This window comes from Puma concolor, chromosome C2, assembly GCF_028749965.1.
Source record: "Puma concolor isolate L17-30 chromosome C2, mPumCon1.1.hap2, whole genome shotgun sequence".
Lineage (NCBI taxonomy): Eukaryota > Metazoa > Chordata > Mammalia > Carnivora > Felidae > Puma > Puma concolor.
Genome location: NC_141675.1, coordinates 75,513,248 through 75,535,739, shown reverse-complemented (window position 1 = coordinate 75,535,739; position 22,492 = coordinate 75,513,248). Strand labels below are relative to the sequence as shown.

General features: G+C 42.0%; 2 protein-coding genes across 9 annotated transcripts in view; one reads left to right on the top strand and one right to left on the bottom strand.

Moving 5' to 3' along the window:
• The window catches only part of MCF2L2 (MCF.2 cell line derived transforming sequence-like 2), a 267,461-nt gene that overhangs the window by 169,021 nt on the left and 75,948 nt on the right, over positions 1-22,492 (top strand). The gene's annotated exons all lie outside the window — the stretch shown is intronic.
• Positions 634-21,115, bottom strand: B3GNT5 (UDP-GlcNAc:betaGal beta-1,3-N-acetylglucosaminyltransferase 5). Of its 5 annotated transcripts, none has more exons than XM_086674824.1 (4): positions 20,791-21,115; positions 16,781-16,888; positions 14,277-14,392; positions 634-5,561 (listed from the first exon to the last, which is right to left on the bottom strand). In XM_086674824.1, the coding sequence occupies exon 4, from the start codon at positions 5,235-5,237 to the stop codon at positions 4,104-4,106; it is 1,134 nt and encodes a 377-aa protein (XP_086530950.1). In that variant the 5' UTR covers positions 5,238-5,561; positions 14,277-14,392; positions 16,781-16,888; positions 20,791-21,115; the 3' UTR covers positions 634-4,103. The 5 variants fall into 5 exon arrangements, 4 of the variants coding, with proteins under 4 accessions (XP_086530950.1, XP_086530951.1, XP_086530948.1 ...); XR_015240149.1 differs by lacking the exon at positions 20,791-21,115 and adding an exon at positions 19,977-20,683 and having other exon boundaries at positions 5,237-5,561; XM_086674825.1 differs by lacking the exon at positions 14,277-14,392 and having other exon boundaries at positions 16,696-16,888.

The following is a 22,492-nucleotide window of genomic DNA, read 5'->3' as shown; positions in this document are numbered from 1 at the left end:
TGTTCTGTTGTCCTTAAGAGACAGTACCTCTCTTGGGACGTTTCTATCACTACAACTCATGCCTACTTTTATGATTCTAATTTCCTTTTTCAAAAATTGTAATTTTACTCTTATAAGAATCTTAGTTAAATGGGTCCTTTAAGTTAATTGATGAATTCTTGTATTAACTTACAGTAGACCATTAAATCATACTTCTAATGGGAAATACAAAGGAAAAAAGTTACAGCATTTAATGAAACAAAAATATCTTTATGATTCTTGCAAAAGAACTTTGAGAAAATGAAAAATTGGCTTGCGGGTTAAGCAGGGTGATAGGAGGGTCTAACATTACACTAATGGTTTTGCTCTACTACCAGCTTTTTAAAAATCTTTAAGATCACTACTCTTTGCTGCAACAACTTAATCTCTGCATATTTCCTTATTCATTTCTGTTTTGTAGATTTGAGTTTTTATGCATAACTCATACAAATTTGTTGGGGTTAGATGATAGGTACAATGTGCCTGACACAGTAAGCACCCAGATTTTGTTGAATGAATTATAAGCTTTTCCAGAGTATAGGTAAAATGTTATACCAGATAGTGTCCACCACTAAGGGCTCTGAATAATTAGTCTCTTTTCATATTTGGAATGACTTGCCAGAAAAATATTTCTTTATTATAGTTGAAAAATATATAAGAATTTTAAGTACCATGTGATAGCACTACCTTCAGAACTTCTATTTTAGCCAGGAAAAAGCACATGAAACAATTAGTAGGTAGCACAATTATATATGTGATAAAGTATATATTTTGGGAGGAGGGCAGGGAGAGATGCTTAATTGAAGAGCACAGTTAGGGTTGGATTTTCAAGATTTCAACAGGAACAGGAGGAATGGTGTTCCTGGCAAGGGAAACCAACTTACACAACGTATGGTCATGAGTGAGATGTATGATTGACGATAGTGGCAGTGGGGAAAATAAAGCTTCAGAGAATAAAGAAGGAAAGGAAAATTGCATAAGGCCTGGAAAACCAGGTAGAAGAGATTAGATTTGATGCTTGAGACAGTAAGGAGCCTTTGAGGTCTGGAGCAAAAAATATCTACAACCAAAAAATTCAGATGCTTCCAAGTTTTAAAAACATGTGTAGATTGAATCACACCATATCTTAGGCTAAGAATTGAGCAGGAATCAGGTGAAAAGGAGATGAGAACACACTATGTACAAATACACTGAAGCAGCATTCAGACAGAAGCAGGCCTAAGAACATTCCTAGCATTAAAAGACTCGAGCTAAATTTGAGTCTACTTTCTGACACCTCATGATATCACATAAAAGGAAAATATGACCCTTTCAAATGACGTCTTACGGCACCATGGCTATAGTTTCTTATTTCATCCTTTCCTGAACAATCCATTAGAAGAGAAGAATTCCCCCAACTTAGACATTCCAGCATAATTCATTTAACAGACAAAAGAAGCATTTAGGTGTCCATAGCAGCGGACATGATAATCCTCTGTCCTGAGCACAGCAGCAGGTTTGAACAGCAACAGCATTAATGTTGTGTACTACAGGCCTGTCTGACATTAAACAGAACAAGTTGATTATACAGACAAATGGTATTCACACGGGAGTTTTAAAAGTTTGTGAAAATACACAAACTTTTGGAAAAAGTTTATTGGAAATCACAGATTTATGTTTAAAAACTCACTAATTATTTTTGCCATACAAGAGCAAAATTCAAATAATATAAATATTTAACATACTGGTATAAAATTAATAATATGGAAAAAAGATGCAAACCAACCAAGAGGTAAAAAGTTTTTAGCAATAACACTGTGTACAACCATCATCTACTCAAGTGACCATCCAGGCTGATAGTTTATTTTCCCTTTGTTGATGATTTTTGAGACAGCCTTGCATTAGAGCACCAGAAAGTTTTTTCCTTCTTTTTTAAAAGGCTGGAATCCTTTTATTTACAAATATTCTTTTCAGTACTTTAAGTCTAATGAAGGAAGCATCTAGCAATTTCCTTCTGATTAAAAAAGGAAGTGCCTTCATATTTCCTTTAAATTTAAATCTGTTCCATTCTATTCTAAGCAAAAGATGAACACAGTTGAGGAGAGCTCTTTTGCAAATAAATAATTGTTTCACAAAAGTATTCCTGTAAACAAGATCATTTCAATGGCCAGAGAGACACTTAGTTTTCAACCAATGGAAAATTTAAACGCTGACAAGTATAGATACACAGGGTATGTATGGCCCAGAGTCAAATGGTTATTAAAGAATCAACTAATAAAAATTAATTATAAAACACCTTTGTCAAAATGTGCTTTTGTTATCTACAGGTTTTAAAATTGGTCAGAAAATTTAAACCGTAATGATCTAAAAACACTGACCCTGCTCTGAAAATTACCTACAAACCTAGAATGGTCAACACTGTAGTTTTGACAGGAGTAAAAATTTTAAATTATCTGAGCAATCAATGTAAACAAGCCTCAATTTTCAAAATAGGAAAAAAAATAACAAAAGGATTTCTGTAAACATTAAAAAGCTGTCTGCAAAACATTACAGTATATGTCATCATCCAGTTGTGTTTACCAAAAATTCTTTTAGCTTTGTCTTCTTTTGCATGTTTCAAACACCACCGAATGAAATGAGACATCTTAGTTTTCCTTAACAAGCACCTCTGCAGAGAGGGGTTTCATAATCAGTTCAACTGCTTTTGCTGGAGTCACCATTTGGGCCTTTGTACGATCCTTGTGACAATAGACACCATCTAGTTCTTTCTGTAGGGGGGGAGGCAGTCACATCCTGGCCACATTTTTATCCTGCTCTGTAAAATAAATGCAACTTACTCTTTTAGATCTCAGCCACCTGTCTTTGAATATGAAGACCTTGCAGCTTCCCAAATATCTTAAACCTCATTCTGGTGACCTCTCTATCACTTTCATTCTGCTTTCACATTTGAAAAATTTCCAAGTTGACGATACCTCTGCTAGTTATTTTGATGAAATAATTGATTTTTTTAAGATAGGATAGCTTTGATCTGATGTTGAATACTCTCAATTTTAAAATCTGAACTTGGAACAAAGTCCTGTGGTTCATGAGACCTTCTTGGGGAAGGTTAGGCTAATCTTAGTCATCCTTACAATAATTTCCACACTAAGAATTTTATTTTATAAATTATAGAAAAGGGGAAAACAGGCTTTTAATGTGCTTTCTTTTTGAAGTCTTCTCCATTATTGTATTCCTCTGTGCAAACTACTTTCAAATAGCTACCTTAAAAACAGACTGATATTGAATATTTTAAAACCAGCTGAAGAATTCGTTAAATTAAAATTGGCTTATTTGAATTAGCAATGATTTCTCCCTAGAGAAGGACCCTGTGGGTAACAAGCTGCCCATGATTTGTGTCATTTCTAATAATCAAAAAATCCACATGAAGTACCAGTCAGGGCAGAACAAATAACTTCTCAAATTTCACATTAAACTTTGAAAGAAAGATATAAGTATGTTTTAAATGACTCTACCACTATCTAGGTAAATTAGCTACACTGATGTGACAATAAGTGACTTGGCTGTTTTATAAAGAAATCGTGTACATTTTTCTAAATCTCCTCGAAGAACAGGAACTTTCTTTTACCAGGTTCAAGTACTTTCTCCTATGGCGATCTTCTCCTGCCTCTGTCTCCCCCTAGTCAAGTGCTCTGTAATAAAAACTAACTTGTAAACCTGGTCCAACAATATATTCATTTCTCCGAAATGTGCTATACATTCACTTGGTATTTTCCGAAAGCAGTTATTCTAAAACCAAGGCACCTTAATAACTTTTCTACACCTCAAATATACACGCGGCATTAAGTGAGAACTTGACTTTCCCTTTAGTTTTGTCTTCATAAACCTTTTCTATATATAAATTCCTTGAAATGAATTTAGGCAATGAAGTAGATAAGTTCTACTGAATAGCTTCTAGAATCAAAGAAACATTCTGATAGACTGTTTTCAAAATATTTCTTTGTTGTTTTTTTTCATATTCATTTCACCTAAGGTATTGACAAATATCTAAAGGTTTTTCATCCAGGTTTGGCTCAGTGACAGTGAAAACACACAACATTCAAGTACTGTTAGACGAAGGCAGCCCTGCAAGGATACGTGTCCACATAGGTCAATTTGCAAAGGAGAACTATCTTAATTATCCTGCAATATATTTGACCAAAAAAACCTTTTGAAATCATTTTTACTTTAGGATCTGTAGCATGCTTCCAAAGGTCCTGAAGGTCTTGTACGTGTCCATGAGATGTCATCATTTTATCGTAGATGCAGGGATGATAAGGAGTTTTACCTTCCCCAGAGAAAAACACATGGTGTTGTGGTACAATCCCCATTTTATTGGCACAGATGCCCATGAACACATCGTCTATGTAAAGACTGGACTTAAGTGTCTGTGATGCCTCATGGACTTTGGCGGCTACATCACTGGAGATCACATAGGCGGCTCCAGCAGTATAGTCAGGGTAAGCCGGCCACTGGTACATTTCATAGGGGACATAGTACTTGCTGCGTTTGTCTCTAATGGGAGGAGCACCGCGGTGAACCCGACCAATCCAAAAGTCCTGAACACCAATTTTTTCTAAACTTTGAAGGTATTCAATAAGATTTGGCATATGAATAAATATGTCATCATCAGCAGTCATAAGGAATTTGGCATGTGGACAGAAGCTATTTGCCCAACTGAACTGCAGAAGTAACTTAAGAGTAAGGTTATAGAAAGAATCAGCAAAGTCTTGCTGAATTATATCACTGTACATTTGATCTTCCCAAACCAGTTTTCTTTGCAGTTCTTCTCTTGTCAGTGGGTTAGAAGGTGTTCCTAAAGCAAACAAAGTTTTGATGTTGGCATTAAGTTGAGTCTGAACATACTTCTCATTGCCCCATGTTTTTCTAATTGCAGAACGTCGATCATAGTTTTCAGGAGCAGTCTTTACAAACAGTAAAAGGAGGATGTCTTGTGCTCGACACTTCTCCTCGTGGTTAATCAAGTACTGGTAGTGAGCAGCCCCGTCTGTGCTGTGTTTAAGAGACAGGCTGTCATTCACAAAGTCATAGCTATTTATGAGGTATCTGTAAGAGTAGGACTTCATATGGCTCACAATGTGATTATCAATTGGTCCCCAAAAAAACATGAGGCTTAGTATAAAACAAGTGGCAAATAACTGAACAAACTGCCATTTTTTTACTCTTCTGCCACTAACAAACATTCTGACGTCCACTCAGGTCTGTTTTTATTTAGGATTGGTTTTCAATGGGCGCTTGCTTCTTCGAAACCAGAGAACTTTGTATCTTGTAGAACAGATGTCCATCTTAATACATGTTAGTCATTAAAAAAGTAGGAGCTTCTTGTTTCACAAAATACTTTCTTTCAATGCCATTTTTTCTGAGATTGAACAGAAAGAATGGAACACACTGTAGGATGAAGACACTGGTGTGTCAACATTTTTCCACACTGACATCCTTCATTAAGTTAGGTGATTGGCCTCACATGGCCATTCCATGTACTTCTTTTTGTGGAAGTGAAGCGGGACCTATCAGAGTCAGGAAGAGAAAAGATGACAAGTGAATGGGCTACAGCGTTACCAGAAAGAAAGAAACTACTTTTCATTCCTTAAAAACAAAATGTCACCTGCCTGATGTGGACAAAAGGTGAGGAGGCAGCTAGGCTTTAGCAGAGGCATACAGATATTTATTTTGGCTGGGGGGAGTACAAGGAAAGGGAAAGAACCACTCTCTCTACTGTCCTCCCATTCAGAATACGGAGACCCTCTTCTCGACCTTAAAAAATAAAAAGGCCTCCCAAATGGCTATCATCCTCCTATATACTTAAAGTTCAAAATCCCGGAGCGCCTGGGTGGCGCAGTCGGTTAAGCGTCCGACTTCAGCCAGGTCACCATCTCGCGGTCCGTGAGTTCGAGCCCCGCGTCAGGCTCTGGGCTGATGGCTCGGAGCCTGGAGCCTGTTTCCGATTCTGTGTCTCCCTCTCTCTCTGCCCCTCCCCCGTTCATGCTCTGTCTCTCTCTGTCCCAAAAATAAATAAAAACGTTGAAAAAAAAATTAAAAAAAAAAAAAAAGTTCAAAATCCCAAATGGGTGTGTCCATTGATTTGCATATTGATTTGCAGTACCGTCAGGAGGAAAGTAGCTGCAGGCACACCTTGTTTTATTGTGCTTCATTTTATTGCACTTTGCAAATACTGCATTTTTTACAAGTTGAAGTTTTGTAGCAGCCCTGCGTCGAGCAAGCGTTGTCATTTTCCCAACAGCATTTGCTCCCGTCATGTCTCTGTGTCCTATTTTGGTCATTCTTGTAATATTTCAAACTTTTTCATTACTATATTTGTAATGGTGATCTGTGATCAGTTGATTGTGACTCAGTGAAAGCTGAGATGATGGGTAGCATTTTTTAGCAAAAAAGTATTTTTTAATTAAGGTAGGTACATTTTTTAGACATAATGCTATTGCATACCTAATAAATTACAGTATAGTGTAAACATAATTTTTATATGCACTGGGAAACCAAAAAATTAATTTGACTTGCTTTATCATGGTATTTGTCTTATTGTGGTAGTCTAGAACCAAACCTGCAATCTCCAAGGTGTGCCTGTATATAGTTCAAGGCAAAATAGACGGATGATGAAAAGAAAGTTCATAATAGTTAAAATTCATTAAAGCCTGCCCCAGACAAGGCAGGACTAAGAGTAAGCCTTTTTTTAATTTAATTATTATTTTATTTTTATTTTGAGAGAAAGAGAGAGCAAGGGGAGGGGCAAAGAGACAGAGAGAGAATCTCAAGCAGGCTTTATGCTGTCAGCACACAGCCCAACGTGGGGCTTGATCTCAAGATTGTGAGATCATGACCTGAGCTGAAATCAGGAGTTGGATGCTTAACTAGCTGAGCCACCCAGGCGCCCCAAGAGTAAGGTTTTTGTTTTTTTTTTAAATCAAGGTTCATAATCAAGGAGTCGAGATATGTGTTCAAAAGCATAGTCCAAACTCTCACTAACCAAATGACATTGTGAGCCCCAAATCTATATCGTCATCTTTTTTCTGTTCTTTTTCATTTGGAAATGCCTCAAAGTTAGCATGTTCAAACCAGGAATGCCCTGTCTTTGTAGTCAGGCAATTTGAACACCAGGTCTGGCTCTTTTATTTTCCTGTATCATGTATCTAACCCAGAAGTCTGAAAAACTGGAATAACACCATTTAGCTCAGAGTCTTTATGCAAGTTAAATGGGAATATCCATAGATATATACATAGAGGGAGGTAGGCAGATAATTACCTGGCACACAGGGGTACTCACATGCCATTTCTGGCCCATTTTTCTGTCTTCTCCACTAAAATCTGCTGTTCCCATTTTCTCTTTCTCTGTCTGACTGCACTTCATGCATCTATGCCAGATATCTGAAAGTCGTCCTTTTCCTCCATTCCATATTCAGTTCTTTAATCCTGTGAATTGCTTTTTCTGAATCTCTCTTCACCCCTTCATGTCATCATCATTTCTCACCCAGACTAGTGCAGCAGCCAAAATGATTCCTGACCCACGCAGCCTCTACCCTACAGAGTGACCTTTCTAAAACTCACATCTAACTTAACTCTTTTCCACTCTACTCTAGAGCATCAGGTCCACCATGACCAGCCAAACCAAAAGGTGACGGTACTGATACTGATATATCCTTTAGAGTAGTTAACCCCCTTCAGAAGCTCTCTACTAGTTGTCAGTACCAAAGTGCTGGCTGAAAGCTCAGCCATGCTTGCTATTTCATCCATGGCAGCCTTTTTACCAGCAGTCCTGTGGCCCGGCAAGCCCTGCTCCCTTGCTAACAAGGTTCATAAGAAGTATACTAGTGCTCACTAATCTCTGCAGGCAACATTCTCTGGGAAACCTGAATTGAGGCCACACCCTCCTCCCACCAAAGATTTTTCTTATCTGTATTGCCACAGTAATTCTTGCACCCATCTTCCTAGAATGACTTTTTATTTAACTGCTTCCTCCATTTACACTGTGAATTCCAGGATGTAAGGCACGATGTCGTAGATACGCTAGCTTCAGGTCAGTGTCCGACACCTAGGAGGCATTCTCTGAATGTCAGTGCTAAGAACTGTGGTGAGGTGGAGCCACTTTCACTCAAACAGCTGGTCACTTGGGAAGAACTAAGGTCAGGAGGCCCAGTCAGTCACATGTCCTCCCTTTTCTGACACAACTAGGAGATGGTACCGCCCTTCCTCAAGGACTCTATCCTCCATGCTTATCCAGAAGTAAGACATATCCTTTGCCTGAAGAAGTAGGCTCTCCCCTCAGGGGTGACATACCAGTCTCCTGAGCTTTCAACAGACTGACAGGGAAAAGACCACGCAAGCCCTGCTCAGTCCAGGCTGGCTGGGTAGCTGAGACCACATCACAAGCCCAAGGGAAAAGGCCCTGCTGTTGTGCCCAAAGGTCTCAATCTCAAGTCCCCTGACCTTTAGCCCTGAAGTGAAACCAACTGCAGCACCGACAGCACCCTGCCCTGTTGGCCTAACCTTGCCAACTTTAGGCCTTTTGCATCCAGCTGTATTACCTATCTCCCAAGGTTACTTCATTGAGGGGTGATAACAGCAAAGGCCAGGCATGCAAAAGTCCAAGGAAATGGGAGACCAGAGCCAACCCTCCCTGAGACTTTGTCCAGAGATAATCGTCTTATTCCCTAGGGCACAGGTTTTAAAACTTGGGTGCCACTCAAGAAGTCACAACCGGGGTGCCTGGGTGGCTCAGTCTGTTAAGCCTCCAACTTCAGCTCAGGTCATGATCTCTCTGTTTGTGGGTTCAAGCCCCGTGTCGGGCTCTGTGCTGACAGCTCAGAGCCTGGAGCCTGCTTTGGATTCTGTGCCTCCCTCTCTCTCTGCCCCTCCCCTACGTGTTCTCTCTCTCTCTCTCTCTCAGAAATAAATAAATGTTAAGAAGTCACAACCAAGGGGTGCCTGGGTGGCTCAGTTGGTGGAGTATCTGACTTTGGCTCAGGTCATGATCTTGCAGTCTATGAGTTCAAGCCTCGCATTGGGCTCTGTGCTGACAGCTCGGAGCTGGGAGCCTGCTTCAGACTCTGTGTCTCCATCTCTCTCTGTGCTCCTCCCCTACTCATGTTCTGTCTGTCTGTCTCTCTCTCTCTCTCAAAAATAAATAAACATTAAAAAAAATAAAAAGAAAAAGAAGTCCAACCAATATTTAAGAAAGAAAAAGAAAAAGAAAGAACAAATTAGGAATGGCATAGTGTACTGAAAGTAGTGAGTATAAGTATCATTTTGTGAAACTTTTAAGTTTTATGTATATGTGCCTTCAGGTTGTAATGTAAAATGCATTTTTTGGTGTGTGCTTTACCATCAAAAGAGCAAGAAATACTACTCTAAGGGATAGATCAATATCAATATCAATATCAGTAATTTCCCTTCTTTGTTTAGCTGGTCATGGTGGACCAAATGCTCTAGAGTAGAGTGGAAGAGACCGTGGAAAACATCAGTTTCTGAGGGTGGCATCTGCCTAAACTTTGCAAAATCACTTTCATTGGTGGGACAGGGTACTTCCTCTTGGTTTCAACAGCGCTCACTTAGATAAGGGACCATCTATAAAGGCAGATGTCCCCTTCTGCCTCCTCCATGATACATATTAAAGGAACTGGAGGCTTAATGCAAAGCAACAGAGAAATCTTAAGGGCAGATTTTAAGACCACATACGTGTTTAAGAATTCTAAGTAAATTATCAATTGAAACTAATCTGCAGTTTCTATTCCAATAGACCTGGGAAAGGAAACAAAGAGGAGAGTAACCTTTGGAACCCCAGGCAAAACTAGCTTTCCATTTCTGAGCCCCTGTACTTGTAATATTTCAATGCCAGCTCGCTTTGTACCTATTCCCAGTTGTTTACAAGACTGAGCTTCTTGCTAGACAATCAGCCCACAGGCCTAACTCCTCCAGCACCCACATGCACACTTGACTCACAGAGGCCCTAGTATCTCTCCAATGAATGGGGCCTATTACTCATCTGGCTAGTCTATTCTGTTGCTAACATGCATTTTAGCAGCCAGCCCATAGCATGCATTTTATCCTCCTGCTCCCCACCCCCACCACATAGGTATTTGCTTTATTTTCCTATATTTCTTCAGCTGTTCCCAATTGACCTCAAGGAGTCAAAACAGTTTGTAAAAAATGACAAAGAACCTGTCACAGAGCCAACAATCCACAGTACTTACTTAGGTTCAGAACAGCCTATGAAATGCTAAAACAAAATTTCTCCAACCTCAGCAGCTTGAATTGTTTAGCCATCATTTATATCAGTCAAAACCAAACTCCATGGTAGTACTGATCTGATGAGGGGAAGATTAGGAGAGGTGAACTACTCTTTTACGGTACCCACTTCTCTTTTATAACAAAAGAGCACTCAAACTCCTCCAAATAGAACACAGTTAGTAGGCAGTCTCGCCCAACCAAAAGCAAAATGCACCTCCATGGTCTAAATCCATTAATTACAACCAAACAGTGTTGCCCCAGCTCTGGCTTTGCTGATGGATACCACACACATGCAATCGATGCTCACTCTTCTGGTTCACACAGTCTTTTTAAAGATTGTCTAAAGCACATCTTCTAGCTTCTGTATTCCAAGTGCAGGGGAGGAGACTGCAGAGAAACCCACAGGCCTGCCTGACCTGGAGAAAGAAAATGCTGGGCCTTACAGGAAACAAAAGATCCCGATAATGCATGTGAGCTCAGTAACCATCCACAGCAGAACGCTGTGCCTGCAGCTTCCTTTGTGTGCCCGTGTTCCAGCTCAGGCACCAGGCCACAGGCTGCAAACTCCAGGGCTACCCCCACGTGGGGCCAGGTTCATTGTGTAACCTTGGGCAACCCTCACTGCACTCTGATTTGGTGACTTCATCTGCAAACCGGGGGTGAATGTCCATGTATTGTTACCGAGGGGATATAAAAATTACAGATGGCTTCAGAGTCTGCTGTAAATAGGAAACAAGAAAGACCACGAGAGAGAACAGAACAAAGAACTGCTTAGAGGAAAATATAGACAATCCCTGACTTATAATTTTTTTTATTTTATTATAGTGTGAAAGCCATATGCATTCAGTAGAAATTGTACTTCACATGTTGAATTCTGATCTTTTCCCAGGCTAGTGATATGCCATAGGATACTCTTTCATGATGTGAGCAGCAGCTGTAAGCTGCAGCTCCCAGTCAGCTAGGCAATCATGAGGGCCAATAACCAATACACTTAGACAACAATTCTGTTTCTCACTTTCAATGCAGTATTCGATTAAGTGAGCTCTTCAACATTTCAGCATATAATACACTTTGTGTTAGATGATTTTGCCCAACTGATATAAATGTTCTGAGCACATTTAAGGTAGGCTAGGCGAAGATATGATGTTTCCTAGTTAGGTGTATTAAATGCATTTTTGACTTCCAGTATTTTCAATGTACAGTAGGCTTATTGGGATGTAACTCTTTCCTAAGTTGAGTAAGATTTGTATGCAAATCTTTGGAATATAACTTGGGGTTGCTTCTATTTGGATTGAAAAGAAGGAACAGATACCCTTAGTATTCTCTTTCCTGATAGAAGTAGTCAGAAGAGTAAAGAATAGAAGTAGAATAGGAACATCAGAAAAGAAGGTTGCTGACCCTACCCCAAATGCTTTTCAGTCTGGGAGCTGTGCCCCACAGTTACTCAAGAATATTGCTTCACAAGACAGCTCTTTAAACTTTTCTGGAAAAAAAGCTACAGACTACAAATTACCCTAAATGACCCCTGATTTTTTTTTTTTCTACTTTGGTCTTGCTGTTAACCCATTTCTTTGTTGAGTCTACTTTAGTGATCCTAAAATATTATGCAAAACCTGATATAAATTTTGAAGTTTTCATCAAGATGGCGGGGTCTGTACTTTAAGTTCGAGTCCAACAACCTCAGTGTTCAATGTTTCAAGAAATCCTACAAGTATGTGAGCATTTGCTATGGAATAGTTATGCCAAGCATGGTGGGAATCATGTATTAGTATTTTATGGCCTCCTATCAGAAAGCATCTACAATCTATTTGAGACAAGACTCAGTGCCCACATGAAAACCCAGTTCCCATGGACAACAATCAGCAGATCACAGCAAAGTGCAGACAGTGTGTCAGCGCTAATTTAGACAATACCAACTACAGGCAAAAAGGTGTGTCCCTAATAGTAGAGATCAGTGACAGCTGGATAGGAGGGCCTGAAGATGAACAGGATTTAGGTGGTTACAGGAAGAGAAGCAATCTGTTTCAGGCAAGAAAGGAAAAAAAATAACAATATGGCAAATACTTGAGACATAGGCATGTGTTTGAAAGCAAAGAGATTGGGGCCAGCTTATGGAGAACCTTGAAAATGAGACAGAGGAGTCAGTGTGTGCCAGGGGCAGCAAGAAGTCACAGGAGTTTCTGTTTTTGTTGCTAATGGTAACTCCCTTGGCCATATGTATTAGGCTTTATGTGAAAGAGTTAATGCAGCAGTGGTATGCAGGGCAGAAGCAGGGACAGTGGAGATTGGACCCCGGCTCCATCAGGGCCTCGAACTGAAGCAGGATAAGGTGAGGAGAGGCTCATCTGGGGTGATGGAGGTGGGGAGGGAAGTCAGGGGTCAGGAGACCCTTTGGAAAAAAACACACCCAGCAGTACCTGAGGAGTGGCCTAGGATGGGAGGAGTGGGGGTGGGGTGAATTCTAGTTTCCAGCATTACTGACAACTGAGGGGAAACTGGCTTCCTGACTTAGGGGTGAGGAGGGAGCATATGTGGGCTTGGGCTGGTGTTGAGCATGAGGTGCTGGAGAGGCAGCAGGTATAGCAGTCCAATGGGGACCTGAGATTGCCGGGACTGCAGATTGGGGGAGCACTCTGAGTGCAAGGAAGATGGCTGTGAGAGAGCTGTGGGCCCCCACGGTGAGAGAGGAGCAGAGAGGCCTGGGGGAGAGCAAACTCAGGGGAAGAAGAGAGGGAGGAGGCACAGAGAAAGGAAGCATCTCGTTTTACTGGATGCATGCATGGGTTTTCCTGGATGGATGTGTGTATGCGTTGCATGCGTTTTAGTGGATGCATGTATGTATGCATGCATGCATGTATTTATGTGGCCTCTCAATTTATGTGCATGGGTTTGAATTCAAGGACTAGGTAATACCTTTTGACAAATGAAAGAGAATACTGTACAAATTCTGTAAACTTCAGATAGTTATTTCTTCTAAAAAGGAACTATTTTAAAAGGCTGGTTCATTGCAAATTGAGATGATTAACAAGTGAGTAGAGGGCGATCACCAGAAGGCAGGACAGACAAGGCCCGTGGTGGCACTCTGAGCAGGAAGACAGCCATGGGGCAAAGAGTGGGTGCCATGCTGGGAGCCAGGAGGGTAGAGATGGGGGTGGGTGGAGCAGAGGAGTCATCTTCCAGGAGGAGCAACAGGGAATCCGAGACCCAAAGGCTGAGGAATGTGAGCCAGAGAAAGCCAGGGGGTTCGAATTCAAAATGAATCCCTTTTTGCGTCTATATGTATGTTTCTTGACCACTGTTTCTGGCCATTGTTGTAATATATTATCAACATCTAATTTTAGAGGAACTATATTTCCAAATCTTACCTAGTAGACACGCAATACTCAGAAGTCTCAGGAGCCCTTATGTCATCAAGTATATACCATTTTGTTCACGTGACCGCTCACACACTCAAGGCAACTTCTAAGCGGGAGAGTCGTTTAAGGGGCTTCACCTACAACTGCATTTCCTCTGAAATTTCGAATTCCAGTCAGCTCACTCTGTAGTCCACTCACTCTTTGACCGCAGCCTCTTAATATTCACCTGGAATCCTCTGCCAACCCCTTGCCTGCTCCCTAACCTGCACCCCACCCAGCAATCTCCTGACCTTCCTTCTCGCCCGCCTCCCTGTCTCAGATGCAGAATCACCTGGCACCTTTGCCCTCCTCTCTCTGTTCCTGTCCTTCCACCCCAACAACCCCAGACCTTGGGTCCTTCCTGTCTTCCCTACTTCCCCAACACCTGTGGCTGCCGGAGATGCGGACGGCGGACGGCGTTGCCACAATGGCAGTATCTAGCTGTGGGCAGAGGGCTTCATGCTGTGTGACCAGCCTCCACTTCTCCTGGACCTTCTCCCTCTCCTGTCCCCTCATCAGCCATGCTCAATCTTCCCCCTCTTCTGAGGCCTGTGAGCTTCACTCTTTGCTGATGGCTTCACCTCCTACCTCAAAAAAAGGAGAAGACATCACACGCATTGTCCCTTCTCATCCCCACGTGTGCCTCCTATTCACGGCTCCACAGGCTGGCCCACCTTCTCCAGTCCCTCCATAAAGCACACTGACTGCCAGGGAGACACAAGAAAGGCACTCATTTAGGGCACAAAACGTAAAAGTCATAAAAGTATAACTATAAACTAATGCTTCTTCAGTAAGTCAGTTTAAAAAATGCCTCAATACTTTAAACCTTTTATCTTTAAAGTTGTATTACTTACAGTCCCATGTGAGACAGTTTTGGGGGCCTGTCCATGCATAACTCAAAGGAAAGACATATAACATTTCTATCTGTCTTTATGTGGCATTTTGTTCTACATTCCAAGTATTTCTTTCCTGGCTTGTTTTGATCATCTAGTCCCTATTAACAGAGCTAGTACCAATCCTCAAGAGCCAAACTGCCATATAAAAAAAAAAAAAATCAGGCTTAACCCTGAATTTACTAGAAAGGCTATAATTTGATCTTCATACATTTTTCTTAGTTAAATTAGTTCTAGTCAGTGGTGATGAATATCACAACTGGGTACTGTTTAGTACTAATTGCCTATTCTATTTGTTCAAAAAAGAAGGAAACAACCCAAAATTTGAATTTATAACTCAGATTTTAAGTATGAAAAATTAAATATTCCCCCACTTGGTATTTTGTTCTTTGACTCATATTTGAATGTTGTCAATACAAAGCTGGTAAAAAAGGAAGAATTCCACCCAATAGCTGCCTTTAGGTGTTTTTGTGACTGTGACTTTAGCTCTATTAAGCTCAAACCATGGGCAAAGACTAGAAGCCATTTGGAATCATTATCCCTTCACAAACAATACATTTATAGAGTTAGTTCTTGATTCAGTGTTAGCCAAAGACTTTAAATTCCAACTTAGCAAGGATGGATGTGGGATAGAGGGAAAAAGTGAGTTATACAACCTACAGTGTGAATCCAGTAACAAGCTCCCCACCTATATAAACTAAATTATATGTTCCTTTATAAGTTAAACATGGGTGTAGGTTTCTGTTTCCTGATTATGGGAAAAATAAAGACAAGGAAATATCAAATGAACAAACAAGTAAAGACAGTCCCTAAATAAAAACAGGTCCTAAGGAAACTGGTGATGACGGGCTACAGAGTATTACTATATATTAGAGGAGTTATATGAAAAGTCAGTAAAAATTTCCAATAACAGAATTTGAAACAAACAAAAAAGCAGAAATACAAAGTAGGTCTCAGAGAGGTCAAACATTTTCTCTTCTAAGCTTGGCCTTCTGTATTCATTCCTGAGACATAGTCATTTATATTGACAGGGCTGCTTTCTCTTTTAAATACAATTCTTGTCAGTTTTGTTTTTGGCTAGTTAAGAACAAACTTCTCCTTTTGCCCACTCTGCTAACTTGGGAGAGTTTACTGTGCTCCTGGCTTTGTTCTGACTGCTTTACATCTATAGAAATGCACAGCAGCCTATGAGGAATAAAGGATCTCCATGTGTTGCAGAAGCAACTAAGGTACCCAGACATAGAGTTAACCATGTAAACTCTGAAATTCCAGACCCCGTGGAAGCTCAGAAGCAGCTGATGGGTTCCAGGGCCCGTCCCTGAGCTCTGCACCTGCCTTCCTCCCTGGCCCTGGCCAGCTGCTTTTCTTGGGGCTCCTTCTGTATGGGAGGGCAGGGAAGCAAGTGGGGCAGGGCCAGGAGAATCTATCCAAGAAGGCAAAGAATCTGCTTCACTTAAGTTTGGAGTCATTCACATTTTACTACCACCTGCATTTTGTCAGAGCCTGTTCTCACTCTCTGTATAACCTATCCCTTACTTAACCTCCCATCTCAATTTTCCCTCCTTCCTTTTCTTGGTCCCAGTAGCAAGTAGAAAGTAGTAGTAGTAGTAGTAGAAAGTAGGTAAAAGTGACCTTGTGAATTTGTGCCCTTTGGGTACCTAAAGTCATTCCTCCACAAAGAAGATTGGGGGATTTAAGGTGGAGATTCAAAGTGGCAGAAGGGGGTTAAAAATAGGTAAGAAGGACGGAAGGAGAGGAGAGTAAAAAGTCTAGGACTCAGAAAGGATGTTTCAAGCAAGTGTTTGATAAATAAGTATTGGATGAAATGAAAGGTACAGCTGAGGTAAAATTAGGATATGAAAAATAGTGATTTATAAATAGGGTGACAATATAACCCGGTATAAACCTGTTATGTAAGCTAGACATACAAGCTTCTTGTCCAATGGCAGTTCACATGTCCCACTCTAAACATTACATTTGGAAAGAGCATTTGATCAAGGGTTTACAGAGTACAAAAAATAACAGTGTAAAATGTAGGAGGTATATATAATATTTCTGTCTCAGTCTATCAACATTTTTTATAATAAGCTAACTATCATTTATTAAACACCTACCTATTCCAGCCATTATGCTGAGCAGCCCTGAAAGTAGGTAATGCCTACATTTAATTAACTCAGTGAATATTAGTTTACAACATACTGTGTAGTGTAGGCCACAGGCAGGATGCAGAGAAAGCTTCAGAGATATGTCCAGTGTAGACAGCCTAATGGAGTAAGCACATGTTCCGGTGCAGTCTGGAATCTGGACCTGCGCGAAGCACAAGGGGCGGGGGGGGGGGGGGGGGGGAACCAAGAGTTTTAGAACATGAACAAAAGTAGACTTATATTCTGCTGTTTCCATTTACTGGTCACATGAGCTTGACTTCTCTCTAAACCATGTACCACACAGTCTTTCCCAAGGATCATTTGAGACCATTTGTTTGACAAAGTAAGGTCCAAATCAGGTGTTCAGTATGCACTGATTTCCCTTCTCTAGAAGTTGTTCATGCATCTGTACCATGATGGTTTAGTTAGTAGATGACTCGTATTCTTCAGGGGTTATTTTCCTTTCAAAATCCGATAACAGTTTTTAAAAATACTGACCTGGTTGCTAAGGGCCACTTAACACATCCCAAATACTATTGAGACTGAGAACAGAAGTATCATTACTAATTGGCTGAACATGCCTTTCCATTATCTTTGACAGGAAAGAACAATATGGTTCCCACAAGCACTTAAAACATTTCCACGAAGATGACACAGCCAAAAGATTATAAGACCCTGTAAATTATGGAGAAGGAAACCTGAGCGGAGTCAACTTTTTAACTTACTTTGCCTAGAGCACTATCAAAAAGTTGTAGAAAAAGTTGTAGGAAAAGGAATAAAGAGATAAAATGTGAAATCTTACATGGATCTTAACTTGTGTAATAGTATTTTGAACTTGGACTTTTGGTAGCTTAGTGTCTGCAGACATAGTAAAACATTCCTTTGTGTAGAAAACTGGCTTCTAGGGTTAAAGCTGTCACTATAGAATATAAATCTTAAAAATAAGTTACAGATGAAAGCCAGCCTTTCAATTTCCAACATTAAAATATAAAAAAAAAAAATCACTTTGGTTATTCAGAAGTTTACATTTCACCTGATCAAGTTTCTTATCTTTCAGTATGAAGATTCTTATACCTCCTACCTATGTGCATACTGTAAGGAAAATATTCTGGATTTGCACTGTTCTGGCTAAATCTTTGCTGGCAAGGATTCTATGTCAAATGGAAAAGCTCTTGTAATAATTTGCTGTGCCTAAATTTCTGGAACCTAGACACAATATATGCAGCTTTTCACAAGATTATTCTAACAATGGAATAAAATAATGGCTATGGAAATATTCCAAAAAAGGTATTTGCTACAAAATGCAAAGCTTAGATCAATTCAATTAAGTATAAACAAAATTCCAAAAAGATAGGATACATTTTGTTACTTTGAGAAGAGACCATTTCCTTCTGAATTTCTCCCAGTTTCTTCCTACCGCATCCTATGTTCTATTATGTAGATTATAGAGCAGTAGGTCCTCAGAAAGAACTCTACATTTACAATTTGAAAGTCACCAAGTGCAATGATTCTCGCCAAGTGACCCATTTTAAAAGATGACCCATTTCAAAACCCAGGAGTTCGTATTCAAGCTGTTCTATATTTAAGAATTAGAAAGTTATTTCACTTTCCTACAATCTCCTTATTTGAATCAGTCTTTTATAAAAGGGGAATTTGATCTCCATTTGAATGAAGTATAATATGACACTTTTGCTTGCTACAACCTGCACTTGGTTTTGAAAATTATTCCCTACCTTTTGAGGTTTTGGGGTTTTTTTTTGTTTGTTTGTTTGTTTTGTTTGTGGGCAAGGCATTTATGTGTAATATCATTTATGCCTCCTAATCATCCATTTCTCATTCCTTAGAAACAGCTTCTCTGAGCGTTAGCTTGAACTTTCCCTGTCATAATACTCATTCCCATCAGAAGGTGAGGACGGATGTGAGTTAAAGGGAGTCAGCCTCAGCCTTAGCCTCCCAGTGCTCAATAAATACTCCTGGAGGGTGCCCGTGGGAGCTGGGGAAGGAAGAGAGAGAAGGAGCAAGAGAGAGAAGGGTCATTTTAAGTATATAATGTAAGTATTTCAGGTATTGAATTTATCTTGCTTTAAAATAATAAAGAGTTGACCAAATAAAGCAGTCCCCCTCCCCCATAACAGGATATAAAATCCACCATAAGTTTCTTTGGAGAAAGTTGAAACCTCAGCTGCCAATCACCGGTCTCCCTTTAGAAATTTCAGGAAGGGATCTGTTCAGTGCTACCCCTGCACACCTCTACCTTTGAGCATCCTTTTCTGGGTCAGTTTCACTTTCTCACATCCCTCTCCCTTCCCCCATAGGGACCAGGCAAAGTTCCCAAAATAAAGGCACAGAGGAACAAATCCAATTCTAATAGATGTACTTTCATTAGAGAATTACCCCAGATATGAGCTACAAGCCACCACCAGCCACTGTGCGGTTACAACATCGGTGTCTCTTTAACATGACCCATAACCTATGATAACCAACACTGGATAAGAAAAAATATGGGCTGTGTAGTTAGAATCGGATGAAAAGTTGCTACTTTGACCTTTAACGAATCTGAGTAAGCAACCGGCTGTCACTTCGGGTTACAAAATAAAATTCGGCAGTCAAAAAAGAGTGGCAAAGACCTACCGGTAGCAAGAGAGGTCTTCTTTCCCAGTTTCCCCTGCCTGCCCACTTCCTTGTCTTCCTCGTCTTCCTACCCAGTAACTCGCTGAAAGTTTCCCCACTCTGGCGGTTTCCTAATTCCCAATCAGATGCAGGCTTTCTACCCGAATTCACCCCTGCAGCCTAGGGGTGGTAGCACGGTTGGGGAACCCCAGCCGGAATCCGGGGACCGCAGGGCGCGGCGTTCGCCTGCCGGCTCCCGCGCCCCGACCCGCCTCGGTATTCCCGAGGCGCGGCGACCGTCTCGCCGGAGCTCCCTGGGGAGGAGGAACGCGCCGGGCCCCGGGAAACTTAACCCCAACTGGAGCTCCGGGGCCCCCAACCTACCTGCCGCACCCGGGCGGCCCTTGGCCGGGAGTGTCGGCTGCCGGGCGCCCGCGCCCACCAGCCAGAGCGAACAAAGGCGCTCCGGAGAGGGAACGCGCCCTCCCCTTCCCCACCGCGCTGGCGGGCGGCGGGCAACCCTGCCCCGTGGCGGTTAGGGCCTCCGGAGGCTGGGCCGCGCGCGGTCCGGGCCAGAGCAGCGGGCCGAGGCCCGGGTGTCTGCTCCAGCCGTGCGCCCCAGCCCCAGAGCGCATTCCAACCTGAAGTCCTGGGGCTACCCGTGAGAACCGGCGGTGCCTTCCCCTCCTCGCGGCTCTCTTCCCCTCTCGGCCCTTCAGAGACTTCTCGTGGTCCAGAGAGAGCAAAAGGAGAGTCCGAGTCTCCTTTCCCGTAGCCCGAGAGCTGCTCCGGTGAGGAGGCACGGCGCGGTGGGGCCGCAGTGCCGGGCAGGGGCGGGGCGGAGCGGAGGCTGGGCGGCCCGGAACCCTCTCTGCGGACCGCGGGAGTCCGTCTCCCGTCCCCGGCACAAAGAACCAACCATCCGGGGAGCTGAGATTTATCCCCGCCAAGCGTGCTAGAACTTCCCCCATTCAGTGATCCGGAAGGGAAGACAACATTTCCACCCACAAGGGCCCTCGGCCCCCGTTAGGATGCGGTGGGCTGCAGAGCACTTTTTTAAATCGCACATATTAATTCCATATGAAACAACTGGTCTCAATACACTTTTCACTAGGAAGTAGAATTCGGTAAACTCATGATCCGTTCGTGCAGCACACGCAACAGTTCTACAACTACGGTGGGTAAGTTTTGACTGAGTTCTCTGTTCATCTTTTTTTCCTTGCTCGAACAAGAGTTCTAAGGGAGGCTAGTCTTTTAAAAGATCTCGTCATGCCACTTATGCCTTGAACTTCTGGGGCCTAAGTCACAAAGGAAGAAAACTCCAATTTACATCAAACTAAAGCTTCACTACAGCAGTTCACCCCGCCCCCCCCCCCCCCCCCCCCCCCCCGCCCCGTGATTTTACTTACCTTCAAGCCCAACTCAAATTCAAAGAGAGCTTAAAACAAAACTCACCAAGTCCAAGCACAGCTCCTTAAACCCCCAAATCAGAGGTCGGCTCTCTTGCTGGCATCGGAGCCAAAGTCGGCGGTCTCAAGAACAAAACTTCCCCGCTTTAAACATCGGGCGAGGACTAGGCAGGCAGCGCGCTGGACTCCGCTACCTTCCCCGGAGGGCGCGGGTTGGAGCCGGCAGACCGGGGAGGACCCAATCAGGGGCTCCCGGCGGAGGGCGGGGGCGCGGCAGCCCGGAGCCTCCCCCGAGGCGCTGCCCAAGCGCGTCTCCAGCACCTTTTGGTGTCACTGCCAAAGCCGAGCCTGGCCTGCGCCTCTCCCACCAACACAGCATGTTGGTGAAGGTGATGGGTGCCGCCCAAATCTGTTCTTGTTGGTGCGCGACAACTCCAGGAAGTGCCCACCCCATTACCTCCTCAGTTAATCGAGATCATTTACTCAGATGATGGACTGTGAATCACAATCCTCAGGAATGGCCCATTTGAGTAGTTTCCCCCTTTCAAAATACTCCATGCATATAACTGGACAAAATCAGGAGAATACAAATTTCTAATAAGGAAAGAGATTATAAAGTATGGGTTTGGTTTCCTGCCCCCCAAATGATCTGGCCTTCTCTTAATAGAACACACATTATCATTTAACAGGTAATATTTTGAAGGATTTTGTAATTGTACATATTTCAGAACACGACAGAAGACAAAAGATTAACCCAAATACTTCTGTAAAATGAAACCTTTGGGTTTTTTATTGTAAAAGGAATAAGACAGGTAATGGGTTAAAAGTAAATTACTGAATCAGAGTTTGAAACTGTACACACAACATTGTATTTATTTCAAACTAGATTTTTAGGAAGTTTTATAATTGCTTCTTTAAGCCCTCCACCATATTTTCAACCACGCACCTCTGTTCATATATTACCCATAGAGAACATGGCCCAGCATTGCTAAGAGATCACAGTGTCATATGCATGTCAGACCCCATACAGAAATATTAATATAGTGGATTTGTAAGGGAGTCACTGACAGTGATCCATATATAAGCTGATTTGCTGTTATTACAGTGCAGATCACCTCCCTTCTTTATCTATGGGAAATAAAACCCTGACTGTGTTCCACATACAATCTCTTGCCATCCCCAGCTGGCATATGTGTGTGTTCTATTTATGCACAAATATTCAATTACCGTTAAATACCTTTCAGGTCATTTGGAACCAGGCCGTTATACATATGTGTCAACACGTGTGCTCCATGTGTTGAAATACAAACTGACTCAAACATTGAAAAACACATATAAAAATCATATATATCATCCTATTTAGAGATGGACACCCCAGACAGATAAATGACTTCAAAAGTGAGTAGAAGGTTGTTAAGAGGATGTGTGGCTTGAGGTGAGGGCAGGGGAGAGGATGTGGGCGAGAGATGGGGCCCAGCAGAGTGACACCTGCCCTGACCCCCCTCCACCCCCCATACAGGGAAGAGGGCAGCAGCCTGGGAGTTTCCTTTGCCCATCTGGGAGGATTTCCTGCAGCAGGCTGGTTCCCTATCCTACCCCACAGGGAGGGGAAGAGGATGATGAACTTGATGATATAAAACAAAGTATTCATGCTTCTTTTATGAATGCATAAACGAAAATTCTGTGTGAAAATTCTGAAATTAGTTGGAAATAAAATGAAAAGATAGTGGTGATGCTGATTTGACCAG

What these genes read in the sequence shown, in the direction of transcription:
- B3GNT5 (XM_086674825.1), bottom strand. Translation starts at nt 5,237, where the DNA reads ATGTTTGTTAGTGGCAGAAGAGTAAAAAAATGGCAGTTTGTTCAGTTA.